Genomic DNA, 16,926 nt, shown 5'->3' on the forward strand with positions numbered 1-16,926 from the left:
GTGAACCTCAGCCCAGTGCCCCACACAACTCAGCCTCCCAGAATCACACCCAAATGCTTTATTGTTCTGCTGAGATGCTTACAAATACTGAGAATCACCCAGTCTGGACCCTGCACCCAGGCCCAGCGCTGGAGGGGGCGGGGAGGTGGGCTTAGTGTTAAGGCGGGAGGACTGCAGCCAGGCCGCCGAGGCCTTGTCTTCTGCTCCATGGTCATCCCATTCGGAGGTGGGACTTCAGAGCTCCTCTCCGGCTCAGGCTTCCTCAGGGAGCAGCCCTCTGTCCTGTCAGTTGAGCCCCGCACAGAACCCAAGGAAGGCCCTTCTAGCTCCCTCCTCCTCGGGACCTAGATACCCTGACTTCATCCCCTCTGGCTCTAAGCAAGGCACGAGTGGACGGGAGAGGGCTGGCTGGGGCCAGCAGCTGTGCGTCAGGGCCTGGGGACGGGCTGGGGAGGGAGGTGTGAGGTCCCATTTCCCCAACATGAGATGCCCAAGGGCCTGGGCTGGAGAGATGATGGCACATATCTTCAGATGGGCCCACAGCTTAAGCAGTGGGCGGAGCCACACAGCCACAGCAATTAGCATGTAACCATGGCAATGAAATGTTACTATGGTGACCATGGTGATGGGTCCGCTAAAAGGGGATGAGGCTGACCCCTCAAAGATAAAACTTGAGGTCTCTGGCCCTTGAACAAAGTAGTAAAAATACAAATGCAGGAGAACGATAGGGTGAGAGCAGGGTTTGAGAAGTACTGCCTGAGCTGTCACCCCACTCTGGAGGCGGCTCTGCTAGGGCCCCCACGGCCCCTGCACAGGAGGCAAGAGGGGATCTTTGGCAGATTCTGGAGTCATAATTGTCCTTGACACAGAGAACACGTATGGGAGGGCAGGACCCTGCAGGGTTATTGCAAGTTCTGGGCTCCTGGGCAGCTGTGAAGCCCCGCCCCCTGGCTGGTTCTTCAGGAGGTCGGGGCTCAGCAATCCCAGCAGGAGCTCCTCACAGCAGCACACGGGCCTCTGCTCCAAAAGCCCCGGCTTCTCCAGGAGGCAGCCTGGGCCAGGGGGTGACTGTCTCCAGGGCCAGCAGGGAAGCAGGTGGTCGGGCCTGGGCCCTGGGCTCTGGGCCAGCCTGAGGGCCAGGAAGCCCACCATCAGTTCATGAACTGAGTGTAGCCCTCGGCCCCGGTGACAATGACGTCCATCCAGATGCGCATGGCCTCTGCGGACGGGGCCACCATGTAGTACAGCCGGTCATGCGTCTTCACGCAGAAGGTTAGGGCCGGGTTCGGGCTCTGCGGAGGGAAAGGGGAGCGTCTAAGACAGAGCCACCCAGACGTGCAGCTTTCTCCTGCCTGCCCCGCCTCCCCACCCGCCCCACCCAGCCCCCCACCTGCCCCGCCCCGGCTCCCTATCCGCCCCACCTCCCCACCCACCCAACCCCAACTCCCCATCCACCCCGCCCAGCCCCCCATCCACCCCGCCCAGCCCCCCATCCACCCCGCCCAGCCCTGCCCTGTCCCCATGATGACCTGGAGCTCAGGGCTGAGCCCTACATGGACCAGAAACCTAGACCCCACCAGCCAAGTGGGGCCCAAGCTGAGATGTTCCCCTCCTCGCCCTGGCAGTCCTTGGACCTGTCACAGTCATATTCTACCAGGTAGGGCCCTGGTCCTTAGCAACCCCAGGCACAAAAGAATTTCACAAATCAGACACCAAGGGCTGTTTCGTCTCATGCGTTCTCTCTGCAAAAGCGTGACTCAGTGGTTGAGAATCGATCTATGAACCAGGAGGTCATGGTTCGACTCCTGGTCAGGGCACATGTCTGGGTTGTGGGCTCAATTCCCAGAAGGGGGCGTGTAGGAGGCAGCCGATTAATGACTCTCATCACTGATGTTTCTCTCTTACTCCCTTCCTCTCTGAAACCAATAAAAAATATATTTTAAAAATGCGGTAATTTTGGTTACTGTCTATGGGGGGCGGGGCGTACCTCAGGCTCAGGCACCAGAGTGAAGCTGAAACACCCCTTTGGGGAAGGGGAGAAGGAGAAAGGAAGGGAAAGTTTACAGAGGGAGCAACCCCCAAGACTGCAGGGTTGGCGGAGGCCTTCGCTCTGAGCCTGCCCAGTACCCTGCAGTCCCTGGGCGCCCGCACCTTGGCCGCGCTGCGCAGGTGGTCATAGTACACCTCCTCGATGGCCTGGAAGTAGATCACCCCCTTCAGTTTCGTCTCATGTTTGTCTGCAAAGGAAACAAGGGCCAAGCTGAGGAGGCTGGGGGGTGGGGGGTGGGAGGCGGTAGTGCCCAGTCCCCAGGGCGGGGGCGCAGGCTCACGCGCATCCACAGGACGGTGGGTTAGAACGCCACTGAGACACCACCACCCACTATCGGAAGTCAGAAATACACGAAAAGTCACACAGCACGCTCTGGTCAGGTCTGTGGAGAAAAAGGCAGCGGGTAGTCTGAACTGGGAGACTGTGGGTGGTTTGCCGTATCGACCTGTTTGTCCTTTGAGCCAATAATCACACTTAGGAAAATGCACCTCACACGTATGCAAAGTGACATGCTTACACCACTCAGCATAGCGTGTTTGTACTCACAGAAGACTGCAAACCACCCAGGTGCCCCCGAGCGTGAGGGCTGGTAAACTAGCGCATGGGTGCGGGGCACATGCAAAGGACGGTGCAGAAACCTGTGCTCTGCAAACCCAGAAGTAGCTCCAAACTGTAGCTGGGTATAAACATGGAGACATGGACATGCTTGGTGCAGAAAGGCCTCCAAGATGCATTCTCAGAAAAACAAGGAGTGTGTTCCCTTCTGTGTATAAAAGGGGTAAGAACACGCTTGCTTGTTCCCATTCCCTTAAAGCAGTGGTCGGCAAACTGCGGCTTGTGAGCCACATGCGGCTCGCGAGCTGCGGTTTGCCGCTCTGTTGACCAATGAGTTTGCCGACCACTGGATAGGGGCTTAATCACAAGGAACAACAACAGCCTGTAATTATTGGAATCAAGAGTCGAGGTCAGTGGTCGGCAAACTCATTAGTCAACAGAGCGGCAAACCGCAGCCCGCGAGCCGCATGTGGCTCACAAGCCGCAGTTTGCCGACCACTGCCTTAAAGAAACACTTGATGGCCCTACCTGGTTTGATAGAGCAATAGCCCGTGGACCGAAGGCCCTGGGTTCAATTCTAGTCAAGGGCATGTACCTCAGTTGTAGGCTCCATCCTGGGCCCTGGTCAGGTGCGTGCGGGAGGCAACCAATCGATGTGGCTCTCACATCCATGTTTCTCTCTCTCTCCCCCTCCATTCCACTCTCTAAAAATCAATGGAAAATATCCTCAGGTGAGGATCAACAAAAAACAAGAGAAACACTAGACCAGTGGTCGGCAAACTCATTAGTCAACAGAGCCAAATATCAACAGTACAACGATTGAAATTTCTTTTGAGAGCCAAATTTTTTAAACTTAAACTTATTCTAACGCCACTTCTTCAAAATAGACTGACCCAGGCCATGGTATTTTGTGGAAGAGCCACACTCAAGGGACCAAAGAGCCGCATGTGGCTCGCGAGCCGCAGTTTGCCGACCACGGCACTAGACGGATACAGAAGAAATCAATTCTCGTGAGTGGGGGCATAATCCCCAATTTAAACCTTTTCTGTATTATGATTTTGAACTATATGAACACATTCACCTATTCGACTCTAATATTACGAAGTGGAAGGAAGTACTGATCATCTGGGGGCAGGTGGCAGGAAGGAGGCTCACTTCAGTGGAGGTGGCTTGAGGGGGGCAGGGGAGAAGGGGGCACAGGGCCCGGCCATCTGTCGCAGGCCCACACTGCCCAGGCCCTACAAGCGACATCCTGGACAGCGAGCCCGGGACGTAAAGGAAAGACCACAGACCATCATGAAGGCATCCGGGCAATCACTGCTCAGGTGGCGGTGGCTGGCAGTGGGCACCCTCCCCACCCGTCTCCTTTCCGGCCCAAGTCATCGACCCTGGGTCCCAGCTGCAGCCCGTCCTGGGCCCCGCACACCCTCTGCCCCTTTAACTCGTCTTCCCTGATGCCGAGGCGTGACCTTCCTGAGGCAACTCTAATCCCGCTGCCTGCGCTCACAGCGTCTCTGCTGGCTCCGCCTGGGCACCACTGCCTCCTTGGCTTGGCCAAGGCCACATATAGGCTGGTGCCGACCGGTCTCTCTGGCCTGGTCTCACACCCTCCCCTGCTCTAGCCCCAAGCTCTATCTGGCCAGGCTGAGCCGCTCATGTTCCTCCAAAGATCTACCTCCCCCAACACCAACAACTATGTGCCCAGCACACAGTAGGTACTCAATGAGTTGAATGAATGAGTCCCAGGCACCAGGATCCAGTGCCCAGCCATCACGATCTAGCGCTTTATTCAGTAGCTGCCTCCCTGACAACAAGCTCCATGGGAGGGGCTGCGGCCACCTTGCTTATCACCAGAGCGGAGAACAGTGCATGGAACTTATCAGATGCTTAGCAGTTGCTGAATAAATAAATAGATGAGCCTGGCCTGGGTTGCTCAGTGGTTAAGCATCGACCCAGGAACCAAGAGGTGGCTGGTTGGATTCCTGGTCAAAGCACATGCCCTGGTTGCAGGCTCAATCCCCAGTAGGGGGCGTGCAGGAGGCAGCCAATCAATGATTCTCTCTCATCATTGATGTTTCTCTCTGTCCCTCTCCCTTTCTCTCTGAAATCAATAAAAAAAATATTTTTTTAAATAAATAAGTAAATGAATGAACCAATCTATGGAGGTGACCAGGTACACCCTTCACATTTGCCAGGGGTGGAGGAGAGGACAGACCCAGCGAGCCCGTGGCCCCCCTGGAGCTTGGCCTCTTCCGGAAGACCAGCTGTTGGGGGTGGACCCCAGGGCCTGCTTCTGGGAAGCTGTGTGGGAACTCACCCACATAATAGGAGAGGGTGCGCTTGAGCCGGTCGAAGACAAACCAGCGCTTCTTCCACGACTTAATCTTTCCGCCCATCTTGACCAAGTAGCCACGACAGACCTGGTGGGAGGCAGGAATGAGGAAGGACTCAATGCCCGGCCCTGAACCTTCCTTCCCTGAACCTCGAACCCTAACATCCACAGAAGTGGCAGCACCTATGCCTGTATTGGGCGGGAGGTGGGGGGGAAGGGCTGTCCCCAACATCTCTTCAAGCTAGAACACCCTGAGCCAGACCTCGATGTCAGGGCAGGACCAAGGCCAGGAGGGCCTCCGACGCTGGTCCCCTCCCCGCACACAGGCCAAGCCCAGCACAGGGGCCACGCCCAGCACCCGGGCCACGCCCAGCACCCGGGCCACGCCCACCTTGCTGCTGAGCACCACATGCAGACAGGTGTCGACACCGTGGCCTGAGGACTCGATGTGAGTCTTCAAGTCAAAGTCCTCCTTCCGGACAGGCAGGTAGCGGGTCAGGGGTCGCGCCTGGGAGCAGAAGGCAGGGTCCACAGTCTCCTCGCTGCCCCGTCGTTCCTTGTCCGAGCCCCTCAGCTTCAGTCCTGCACCCCACAGCCTGCCACTCTCCCTCCCTCGCCCATGGCCATGGCTCTGCAATGACCCAGCTGCAGCCATACTTGTCTTGTCACCCCCCTCCTCTCCCTCCGGGGCTGAGCGGAATAAAGCAAGAGGCCGCTGTGAGCAGGCTCTGGGAAGAGAAGCCCCACAGGACATCTGGTCTCTGACTTCCCAGGGGACCTGGTCAGGGTCATGCCCCCTCTCTGGGCCTCTGTGTCCTTAGGTGGAAAACGTGGCTTTGAACGATATAATCCCCAAGGTCTGTTCCACCTCACAAATTCTCAGACTAACTCCACTCTGTCACCTGCTTTCTTTCTGCTCTTCCTTTCTGGGAAGAACATTAGAATGGCCCAAAAAGGAAACATCACAGATTAAAGAAAAAACAAAATGCACACCTTCCAGGAAGCACCCCAAAATGGGGCTCCCTGGACCCCCGCCCCCAGCGCACTCAGCCCACAGCAGGAGCTAGAGAGTCCCACAGTGGCCCTGGCCAAAGATTCTAAACACAGAGGTAAAACTCACAGTTCTGATTATTTTTCTTTTCTTAATATATTTTTATTGATTTCAGAGAGGAAGGGAAAGGGAAAGAGATAGAAACATCAATGATAAGAGAGAATCATGGATCGGCTGCCTCCTGCACACCCCACACTGGGGATCAAACCCACAGCCCTGAGCATGTGTCCTGCCTGGGAATCGAACTGTGACCTCCTGGTTCATTGGTCGATGCTCAATCACTGAGCCGCACTGGCCGGCCATGACCTGATTATTTTTTCTTCTTTCTCAGACCCAACCGGGGTAGCCTACCCTGGGGTCAGGGAATCAGGAGCTGTGGCTGCTGTCACCACGGGGCAGGTCTAGGCCCCACCCGGGAGGCATGTGCATGCCCAGCCTGCTGAGCCCCGGCCCGCACAGGGCAACGACCAGGACCAGAGACATGAGGACATTCCCCTCCCAACTCATTCCTCCTTCTGCCTCCAAATGTTCTGCTCAACATCGACCTAGGAATCAGGTCAGGGTTTAATTCTGGTCAGGGCACAGGCCCGGGTTGTGGGCTCGATCCCCAGAAGGGGGCATGCAGGAGGCAGTCGATCATTGGTTCTCTCTCATCATTGATGTTTCTCTCTCCCTCTCCCTTCCTCTCTGAAATCAATACAAATATATACATGTTTTTAAAAAGCACTTGGACTTGCCTTTCGAGCTAGCGCATTAGTTAGTTAGTTAGTTAGTTAGTTAGTTAGTTAAATGTTCTGCACGTCTCCTGAGCAAGGAGAAAGCCCAGAGTTGGTGTCTGTAAGAGGATGGACTTCTGTCCCGGGAGAGACTAGGATCTTGGAGACGGAAACCATCAGCACAGCCAGGCCGTCCACTGTGGGGCCTGGAGCCATGAAGCCCCGGGGACAGGAGGTCATCGGGGAAGCAGGAGGGAGGAACAGCACAGATTTGGGGAGCAGAGACCAGGCCCCAAGAGAGGCCACGGGGAGCTGCTCTGGTTCAACTCTCTGCTTCCACCTCTGAGAGGCCTGTTCAGACCATCTTCTCTGACCCTGGGTGTCAGCGAGGGGGCTGCCATGTCCCCACAACCTCCCACTCCCCACACACATGAAAACACACACACACACACATGCAAACACATGTGCACATGCACACTGACTGGGACAAGCCCTGGGTCTCTGCTCCTGGGGCCTGACCGTGTCCTGAGGAACCTGCTTGTGCTGAGCCAACAGCAGCCTCCTCCAGAGCAGAGCGGTGTTCCCGCCAGCAGGTGCCTGGCCTGTCCCTGCCCCACGTGGCCCACCTCAGCCACGCACCTCAGCCCATCACCCGCCACACCCCAGCCACGCACCTCAGCCCATCACCCGCCACACCCCAGCCACGCACCTGAGAAAAATGCTTCTCCCGCAGCTTGACCTCCTTCTCCACTAGCTGCTGCCTCCGGCTGCTCTCACTCTGCAGCCTGCGTTCCACGTGCTCCCGCCGCCGCCGTTCCTCCTCCAGGGCCTGCCTCCGCAGCCCCAACTCCTGCTCCTTCGCCACAGCCAGGGGTCAGCGCCCACAGCTGCCCTCTGCCTCCACCCCCAGATCCCCTCTCAGAGCAGGGCGGGCCGCAGGGAGCACCCACCGCAGAGGGCAGCCTGGCCTGAGGAGGCATCCTCAGCACCCACACCAAGGCCTGGCTGTTGAGGGACACGCTCTGACATGAGAGGGCGCTGCTTCGAAGCCTGGCTTGGCCACTGCAAACCAGGGGACCCTGACAAGGTCATGCCAACCCTAAGCCTCACCGCCTCATCTGTAAGGGGCCGGGGCGCCTCCCCTGCGACCTTAGTAAAATTACACCAGATCGTTATTAAATGCCATCACTGACTCCAGCGGGAGGGAAGCCCTCGATAAACCCATAGGGCTCCTGCGTTTTATCTGAATTCCTAAAACACAGAGAATCTCAACAACTTTTTTTACAGTGAGTATACTCAGGGGTCCTTTCCTAATCACCAAGGCCCTCGGAAACTCCAAATTAGTAACATTTGTACTTCAACTTCAAATTTCCAAGAGGAAAATGAACTTATGAAAGCCATAGTAGCAGATTTTAAAAGTCACTAAAACAAATAGTGAGCCACAGAGCATGTCCTGATGTTCTATGTCTAAATCACGATCATGACTTTTATACCATTAACCCTTTGCCATTTCTCGCTAAAGCTCAGCACAATCTCCTTTCTCTCCATTTGCCACGAGGCGCTGTGAACGCACCCCGCTTTGGGGTGTGCAGCTTCTACAGCTCCGGGTCTAACTCCCTCCCAGGCCTGGGCTCCTCAGCCTGGCTGTGTGCAAGGTGAACTGCAGTCCCTCGTTGGTGTCGTCCCAGCTCCAGGCCAACTTAAAGGAGACATGACCCCCCTCAGCCCCCACTAGCCCCAAGGTCCCCACCCCCAACCACACCCACACCCACACCTCTGCTCTGCCTGGAACATGTGCCTTCTCTTCTGTCCCGCTTCCTCACCCCCACCTGCTGCTTTTCCTAGCATCCCAGGAGGAAGGACAGCCACTCAGGTAGACAGGAATCAAAAGTCCCTGCCCGGCCGGTGTGGTTCAGTGGTTGAGCTATGAACCAGAGGTCACGGTTCACTTCCCAGTCAGGGTCAGGCCACATGCCCGGGGTTGCAGGCTCCATCCCCAATAGGGGGCGTGCAGGCAGCCAATCAATGATTCTCTCTCATCACTGATGTTTCTCTCTCTCTCCCTCTGTGTGTGTATATATATATATATATATATTTTTTTTTTTTTTTTAATCAGTATATATATGTTTGTTTTTTTAAAAAGCCCCATGGCAGCCACAACGTCCACAGACATCAACACACAGAGATGGAATTCCCACACAGGAAATTCATGGCTGGACGGGCCCCGGCTGCCCCCCATCTTTTCCTATGAGCTGTGAACATGAATCTCACCAAGGCTCCCTGTCCCTCAACTTTTCTCCTCAAGGGAATTTTGCAAGGAACATGTGGGTGACACAGCTTAAAGCGCTGGCCCTTGGCAGACAGGAGGAGATGCTGGGACCCCCACCCCGCCTCGGGCTCCGCATCCAGGTCTGCCTCACCCTGGACTCCATGAGGCGGCTCTTCTCCGCGTGAGCTTCTTTCAGCATCTTCTCCATCTCCTCGAGCTTCCCCACGTCCAGGCCGCTCACACTGAAGAGGGAAGGGGGGCTGAGGAGGCATCTGGCAGGGGTGGCAAGTCCCGTGTGGGGGACGCAGAGCGGCACTTGGCTGGCTGGGGCGGGGCGGGTACCTGGACATGTTGTCGGGGGAGCAGGCAGAGTTGCCGCCTGTAGAGGCGCTGGTCTCCATGCTGTCAGAGCTCTCCAGGCTCAGCGTGTCATAGGCGTGCTCGCCCTCCTCCCCGTGCTCCCGCCCCGCTGGCAGGTGGTGCAGGATAGAGTGCATGAGCGGGGGGAAGCCCGAGGGGCCTGCCAGGAAGGGGGGCGCCCCATGCAGGGCATCCCACTGGCACTGAGCCTCGGCTGCTGCTCTCTGCTTCAGCTCAGCCAGTCTCCGCCGCTGCTCCTCAATCACCTGCTGACCTGTGGGAGGGACAGGTAGGGTCACAGGGGGCAGCCCACTACCCAGAGAGGATGCTGGCAACATCGCAGCCAGAGGGAAGGAGCGAGCAGGAGAGGGTAGCACAGGGCACCCACATCGGCCCCCGCCAGTTCCCTTGAGGCCCCCCAGCACCAGGTGCAGCTGCCCTGCCCACACTCAGGCTCATCTGGCTCCAGCTGCACGCCTGGCGTCAGCTCTCTCTGCATCCTGAGCCCACAGGGCACTGAGCCTGCCCAGGTGGTGCCCTGGCAGCAAGGCCTGCAGATGGGGACACATGCGCCCGCCCTGCCCGCTGGGGAAGGGAGAGGAAGACAGGGCACCAGGGAGTCAGTGCAGAACCAGCCACAACGCAGAGGCAGGAGCAACAACAGCCAGCAGGAGCAGAGGGGAACTGGGAGCGCAGCTGAGGCTGACAGAGCTCAGCTTGAGGGGCGAGGCAGCCGGGCACCCAGCCCAGCTCAGCTGGGAGCTGCCACCGGACACTGGGGCTGGACAGAGTGCACCATGCAGACGCCCAGGTGGAGGCTGCCCAGCCAGAGACCCGTCCCCAGGGACCACGTCTACCTGCTGGGCCGGCAGCTGGGAGGGGCTCGGCGGGAAGCGGCTGGACTGTGGGGGACCCGTCAGCGGGGAGGAGGAGACAGAGGGGATGAGAGGAGAGAGGAGCGGACATGGGCTTTCTAAACAACCAAAATGCACTTAAGCAACAAGCCTCCTGGATCCCCAGAGCAGTATCTTCAGGAGCATTTCTGGGGGTCAAGTCCACCCCCTTCCTCCAGACAGGGTGATGCAGCTCCCACTCCAGTCAAAACCCACTCTCTTGCTTGCGGGGCCCTCTAGGCAAGAGCTCACAGCATCCCACCCCCTAGGGTCCCTGCCCCTGATAAGCAAGCAGGGTGGCTCTCTGTAGGTGTCTAATACCTTCTGGCTATCTGGGTCCCCATTAAAGAAAAACATCCTGTGAAAGGTGGGGGGGTGGGGGGAATGGGAGGCAGACACCGGGCCCCGGGGGCACTCACCCTTCTGCTGCAGGGCCAGCTGGCGCTTGGTCTCGATGTCCTGCAGCGTGGCCGCCAGGGTGCGGGGAAGGCTGCCCGGGCCGTTCTGGGCGAGGGGCGTGCTCTGGAGGGAGACCGGGTGTTGGGACCTGAGGCTCAGGACACCCCCCAAAGGCTTCCACGATGGCGTTGGCCTCTCCTCAGTAGGGGGTCTCCAGCACCCCTTCCCCCCGCCCCGTATCTTGCTTGCACACTGGCCTCAGACCTTTGGGGAAGGGCTGCGGCCCAAGGCAGCCACACTGAGCTGGGAGGAGGAGGAGGAGGAGCCCGAGGACGAGGGCAGAGGGCCGCAGGTGCGGGCAGGGGGGCTGGCGGCTTCCCCATCCATCTTGGAGCGGAACACCTGGGGGGAAGAGATGCTGCCTAGTGACCTGGCCCCCCACTGTTCCACCCCATTCCAGGCCCCTGGCCCCCACTGTTCCACCCCATCCCAGGCCCCTGGCCATCACTGTTCCACCCCATCCCAGGCCCCTTGCCCCCACTGTTCCACCCCATCCCAGGTCCCTTGCCCCCACTGTTCCACCCCATCCCAGGTCCCTTGCCCCACTGTTCCACCCCATCCCAGGCCCCTTGCCCCACTGTTCCACCTCACCCCAGGCCCCTGGCCCCATTGTTCCACCCCATCCCAGGCCCCTGGCCATCACTGTTCCACCCCATCCCAGGTCCCTTGCCCCCACTGTTCCACCCCATCCCAGGTCCCTTGCCCCCACTGTTCCACCCCATCCCAGGTCCCTTGCCCCACTGTTCCACCTCACCCCAGGCCCCTGGCCCCCACTGTTCCACCTCACCCCAGGCCCCTGGCCCCACCACTGTTCCACCCCATCCCAGGCCCCTGGCCCCTGGCCCACACTGTTCCACCTCACCCCAGGCCCCTGGCCCCCCCACTGTTCCACCCCATCCCAGGCCCCTGGCCCTCACTGTTCCACCTCACCGCAGGCCCCTGGCCCTCACTGTTCCACCTTACCCTATGCCTCTGGCCCCCCCACTGTTCCACCCCATCCCAGGCCCCTGGCCCTCACTGTTCCACCTCACCCCAGGCCCCTGGCCCTCACTGTTCCACCTCATCCCAGGCCCCTGGCCCCCACTGTTCCACCCCATCCCAGGCCCCTGGCCCTCACTGTTCCACCCCATCCCAGGCCCCTGGCCCTCACTGTTCCACCTCACCCCAGGCGCCTGGCCCCACCTCTGTTCCACCCCACCCCAGGCCCCTGGCCCACACTGTTCCACCTCACCCCAGGCCCCTGGCCCCCCCCACTGTTCCACCTCATCCCAGGCCCCTGGCCCTCACTGTTCCACCCCATCCCAGGCCCCTGTCCCTCACTGTTCCATCCCACCCCAGGCCCCTGGCCCTCACTCTTCCACCCCATCCCAGGCCCCCAGCCCCCACTGTTCCACCCCATCCCAGGCCCCCGGCCCCCACTGTTCCACCCCATCCCAGGCCCCTGTCCCTCACTGTTCCACCTCACCCCAGGCCCCTGTCCCTCACTGTTCCACCCCATCCCAGGCCCCCGGCCCCCACTGTTCCACCCCATCCCAGGCCCCTGTCCCTCACTGTTCCACCTCACCCCAGGCCCCTGTCCCTCACTGTTCCACCCCATCCCAGGCCCCCGGCCCCCACTGTTCCACCCCATCCCAGGCCCCTGTCCCTCACTGTTCCACCTCACCCCAGGCCCCTGGCCCCCCCACTGTTCCACCCCATCCCAAGCCCCCGGCCCGCACTGTTCCACCTCACCCTAGGCCCCCGGCCCCCCCACTGCTCCACCCCATCCCAGGGCCCCGGCCCCCACTGTTCTACCTCACCCCAGGCCCCTGGCTCCCACTGTTCCACCTCACCTCAGGCCCCTGGCCCCCCCACTGTTCCACCCCATCCCAGGCCCCTGGCTCCCACTGTTCCACCTCACCCTAGGCCCCTGGCCCCCCCACTGTTCCACCTCACCCTAGGCCCCCGGCCCCCCCACTGCTCCACCCCATCCCAGGGCCCCGGCCCCCACTGTTCCACCCCATCCCAGGCCCCTGGCTCCCACTGTTCCACCTCACCCTAGGCCCCTGGCCCCCCCCACTGTTCCACCTCACCCCAGGCCCCTGGCCCCCCCACTGTTCCTTCCCATTCCAGACTCCCCCACTGTTCCACCTTACTCCAGGCCCCCCCACTGTTCCACCGCACCCCAGGCCCCCGAGGCGGGCTGTGACCAAGGCCAGTCCCAGCTGACAACAGCAGGGAGCCTACGGGCAGCCTCACAGGCAAGTGCTGGCAGCTGCCAAGCCTTCTGCCAGGCTGTGCGTCCTGGGGCCAGTCCCTGGGCCAACCCTGTCTTAGAAGAACCTGGTAAGTGGACCCAGGCGAGGAGCTCACACCCGCGGGGCAGAGTTGTGCAGAAGGCCAATGGGTGGCCAGGCTCCCTGTAGTCCCAGCTCAGCCACCACCCGCCACGTGGCCTGGGCTGTGCCCCAACACGGGCCAGAGCTTCCTCACTACGAAAGGAGGGAGCAGCCAGGCTAAGGGGCTGCCGCTCCCCACAGCATCACTGTCAGGGAGAAAGGCCTTTGGAGTCAAGAACCCTGACTCGCAGGCTGTGCTCCTTTCTAGACGTGGGGCTTGGGGAGATTACTCATTTCCTCAGAGCCCATGTCCGGAGAGGCACCCCACGTCCACGAACCAAACCCTCCCAAGGGGACACGGAGCTTTAGCTCAAGTCAGCCTGAGGGGTGCAGTGCCTTCACCAAGGGCCGAAGCCAATGGTGGGACCTGGGCACGGCAGCAGGCCAGCAGGGGGGAACGGGGGAAGAGGGAGGCTAGGGGGCAGCCTATCCAAACACTCCCACCCGAGTGGCCAGCACCACGCGGCCCCTCCCCCCATGGCAGCTCAGGGGGCTCCAGCAGCCCCTCCCCCCATGGCAGCACCGAGGGGACTCTCAGGGCTCTCACTTCAAAGTCTTTGTCCCCCTCTGTCCTGCCTCCCAGTGTCCCCCTGGGAAGACAAGGAGAGCAAAATCCTGGCCGTTCTCCCAGGACACACTAACTCTAGTGCAGTGATTCTCAACCTTTCTAACGCCGCGACCCTTTAATACAGTTCCTCATGTTGTGGTGACCCCCAACCATAAAATTATTTTCATTGCTACTTCATAACTGTAATTTTGCTACTGTTATGAATTGTAATGTAAATACCTGTGCTTTCCGATGGTCTTAGGCGACCCTGCTAGCGGTTCTCAACCTGTGGGTCATGACCCACAGGTTGAGAACTGCTGCTGTAGAGCCTAAGGGGCGGGAACAGAGCAGAGCCCCAGGCCAGCCTCACCCCTCCCACTGGGCAGGCAGTCCCACCACCTTTGGCCTCACAGAGCTGGCCCGCCAGCTTAGAAAAATGCCAGGATGGCTGCCCGTGAGGAAGCCCTCAGTGCCACCTCAGGTCCAGGGGCCCCACACCGCCCTGGCTGGACTGAACCCCACCATCTAAGGAGGCATGTGTGGCAGGAGGACTCTGAGCAGAGGCACAGGGATGAGGAGGGACAGGCAGTGAAGAGGGGGGTTACCTGCAGCTGACGAAAGGCTTTGGTGGGCAGAGGTGGGGGGGAGGAGTGAGGGGAGGCTGCTGCGGGGATCCCCAGCCCGGCCATCAGCTCCTGGTACCATTGCTCTAAGTGCACAGCGAGGGGCAGTGGCCTCTCCGGCTAGGAAAGCGAGGAAGGGTGGGAGCAAGCGGAGGGAAGGCCAGGAGATGAGGGGAAGGAGGAAGACAGGGAGAAGAAAGGGAAGGTTGGAGGGAGGTGAAGGGAAGGCCATTTCAGAGAAACAGACAGGAGGCGAGGGAAGAAGGCGAGGAAGGAAGGGAGAAACAAGAGCAGAAAGAGAAGGAAAGGGTTGTCGTGAATGTGCTGAGGACACAGAGGAACGGGCACCACTCCAGGACACACACGCGTGCTATGCCCGCGGGAGGCCAGCCACCAGGCCCCAGCACTGACCACGCCCAGGCCGGCCCAGAGCTGGGAGCGGTGAGCAGACAGAGCCACAGCAGTGGGCTGAGGGTGGAGGGACACGCCATCCACTTCGGGGAAGGTGGGATGGCAGTGGAGGAGGAGGAGGGCAGTCCAGGAGGAAGGCAGCAGGTGGGAACCAGGTCCTGGGAGGCAGAGGCTGCAAAGGCGGGCCTGGCGCGGGGCTGTGGGCACGGGCGAGGTGCCCCTGTCGCCTTTAGGTGCTTGGGCATCGTGCGCTGGGGGAAGGCCGGGAGCAGGAGGGAATACAAGAGGCTAATGGGACTGGGACCCCAGAGACGGTCCTGCCCAGGGGCAAGGGATGGCATGTGCAGGAGCAGAGGAGGCTCAGAGCCCTCTGGGCACAGGCCCTCCTGCCAGGGCAGAGCCTGCTCTCCGCGAGCTGCCAGGACTACAGGAAGTCCCCAGGCCTGGGCCAGAGGGAGCCACCCCACCCCTTTATCCAAGAGCCCTTCTCCCTCACGGCTAACCTGACGACAAACCCGCTCCCTGCCCAGGCACAAGGGGCATCCAGGACCCACCAGGCGGCCTGGGCACAGGTGGGCCTGCTCAGGGCTGGCCCCTCACTGTCAGGCAGGAGCTGGGGGAGGCGCAGAAGCACAGGTCCGCGGGAGCACAGCTAGAGAGCCTCTGCCAGGCCCGACCCCTCAGTTCCCAGTAGCGGGGGGGGGGGGGGGGGGGGGGCGGGCGCGGGGCAGAGGGGAGGCCCCAGATACCCAGACGTCACACCTCAGGGCCACACTCCATTCCAGACAACACCACTGTAAGCACAGATGGGGCGGGCAGGAAAAAGCAGCAGAACCAGCTATCTGTGGGCTCCTCTGGACCTCACTCCCCAGCGCACCCTGAAGGCCCAGCCCTGGGCAGGGGCAGGCGAGGAAACCTGGGGAGGGCCTTCCTTCAGGCCCAAGGCTGGGCTTTCAGGGTCGCAGAGTGCCCAGAGCACGCTCTGTCTCTGACACTGTGGGCGTCCCCCAGGGGGGCTCACACACAGCACCGAACACCGGTCACACCATGCCCGAGGGCCTGCTCGCCCTATTCACTGGGCAGGGGCTGGAAGGGGAGGGGGAGACCCCACTCAGGGCTGAGCAAGAAAGAGACCTGGGCAGGAAGCAGCTAAAAGCACAGGGGACTCTCTGCCCAGGGTCAGGGCTTGGAAAGATGCCAGCACACAGACTGTGGGGTGGGAGGGCAGGACTGTCATATTCCCTGAGCATGTCCTTAGAAGCCCAGGTGTTGGGGGCACAGCATGCCAAATCAGAGCGGGGGAGCCAGGCCTGTCTGGGGGAGGCCGGGCCTAGCTCGGAGGCTGGATGCTTCCAAGGGTCACAGAAAACGAACAGGTGCTGGAGGCCCCCATGTCTGAGAACTGACAAATGGCATACGGAATACATGCAAATTAATATGCAAATGGGAACTCTGGTGTTTTACGGGCTTCCCAGGTACTAGGGCACATCGCGCTCACTCAAACTTGCACACTCTGGCCAGGGGGTTGGCCACACGCCCTTCAGCGGGGCCCCGGGGAGGAGCACAGGCAGGAGCCCAGGAGGCACAGGTGGGCAGTGGGCTCCACGGAGCAGGCAGGAGCTGTGATGGCCTCCTGTGCCCTGCAGCAGAGCTGAGTGGAAGCGGGTGGGGACAAGGGGACAGAGGAGGCGCCCGCCCAAGATGACCCCGGGAACGGGCCCTGGGCCGCAGTCCCCAGTGCCACCTCCGAGGACTCAGAGATGAGCAGGTCAGCCTACAGAGAGGGCACTGATGAGGTGTTCTCACTCACACTCCACCCGGCCCCCCACCCCAGCCCGAATGAGAGCATCATGGACCGGCCGCCTCCTGCGCACCCCACACTGGGGATCGAGACCACAACCTGGGCATGTGCCCTGACCGGGAATCGAACCTTGATCTCTTGGTTCATAGGTCGACACTCAACCACTGAGCTACGCTGGTCAGGCTAAAAATATATTTTAAAAAAGAAGACACAACAGCAGCAGCAGCCATTCCCACTCCCATCTCTGTCCAGGAGCAGGCCCCGTCCTCAATCTCAGCCATTAGGGTGAAAGTGCCACATTGCTCCAGAATCTCCCAGGGAGACCCCTCGGGCCCGAAGCTGGGCTGACCCAACCACTACCTCTTTGAGGGTCGACGGGGTCTTCGGGAAAGGCCTGCCTCCCGTGAGTGAGTGGTATCTTCTCTCCAGCATCGTCAGCTTCTCCTTCTCCTGCAAACCCAGAGCGGCAGAGACTCAGAAA

General features: G+C 60.3%; 1 protein-coding gene across 16 annotated transcripts in view; it reads right to left on the minus strand.

Moving 5' to 3' along the window:
- Positions 1-40: 40 nt before the first annotated feature.
- PHLDB1 (pleckstrin homology like domain family B member 1) overlaps positions 41-16,926 on the minus strand; it is a 45,983-nt gene continuing 29,097 nt past the window's right edge. For 5 of the 16 annotated variants that reach the window (XM_080640453.1, XM_080640454.1, XM_080640444.1 and 2 more), the window contains 12 exons: positions 16,806-16,895; positions 14,216-14,353; positions 10,890-11,027; positions 10,646-10,748; positions 10,191-10,235; positions 9,316-9,607; positions 9,125-9,215; positions 7,414-7,560; positions 5,329-5,445; positions 4,923-5,025; positions 2,152-2,237; positions 41-1,292 (listed from right to left, as the gene is read on the minus strand). In XM_080640453.1, coding sequence (XP_080496579.1) covers positions 1,152-1,292; positions 2,152-2,237; positions 4,923-5,025; positions 5,329-5,445; positions 7,414-7,560; positions 9,125-9,215; positions 9,316-9,607; positions 10,191-10,235; positions 10,646-10,748; positions 10,890-11,027; positions 14,216-14,353; positions 16,806-16,895 — 1,491 coding nt within the window. In that variant the 3' untranslated portion in view covers positions 41-1,151. Of the gene's footprint in view, positions 1,293-2,151; positions 2,238-4,922; positions 5,026-5,328; positions 5,446-7,413; positions 8,404-8,484; positions 9,216-9,315; positions 9,608-10,190; positions 10,236-10,645; positions 10,749-10,889; positions 11,028-14,215; positions 14,354-16,805; positions 16,896-16,926 lie in introns of those variants that run through there. The other 11 variants (XM_080640447.1, XM_080640445.1, XM_080640457.1 and 8 more) reach the window with 8 other exon arrangements.

The sequence above is a fragment of the Plecotus auritus genome (genome assembly GCF_963455305.1).
Source record: "Plecotus auritus genome assembly, chromosome: 9".
Classification (NCBI taxonomy): Eukaryota; Metazoa; Chordata; class Mammalia; order Chiroptera; family Vespertilionidae; genus Plecotus; species Plecotus auritus.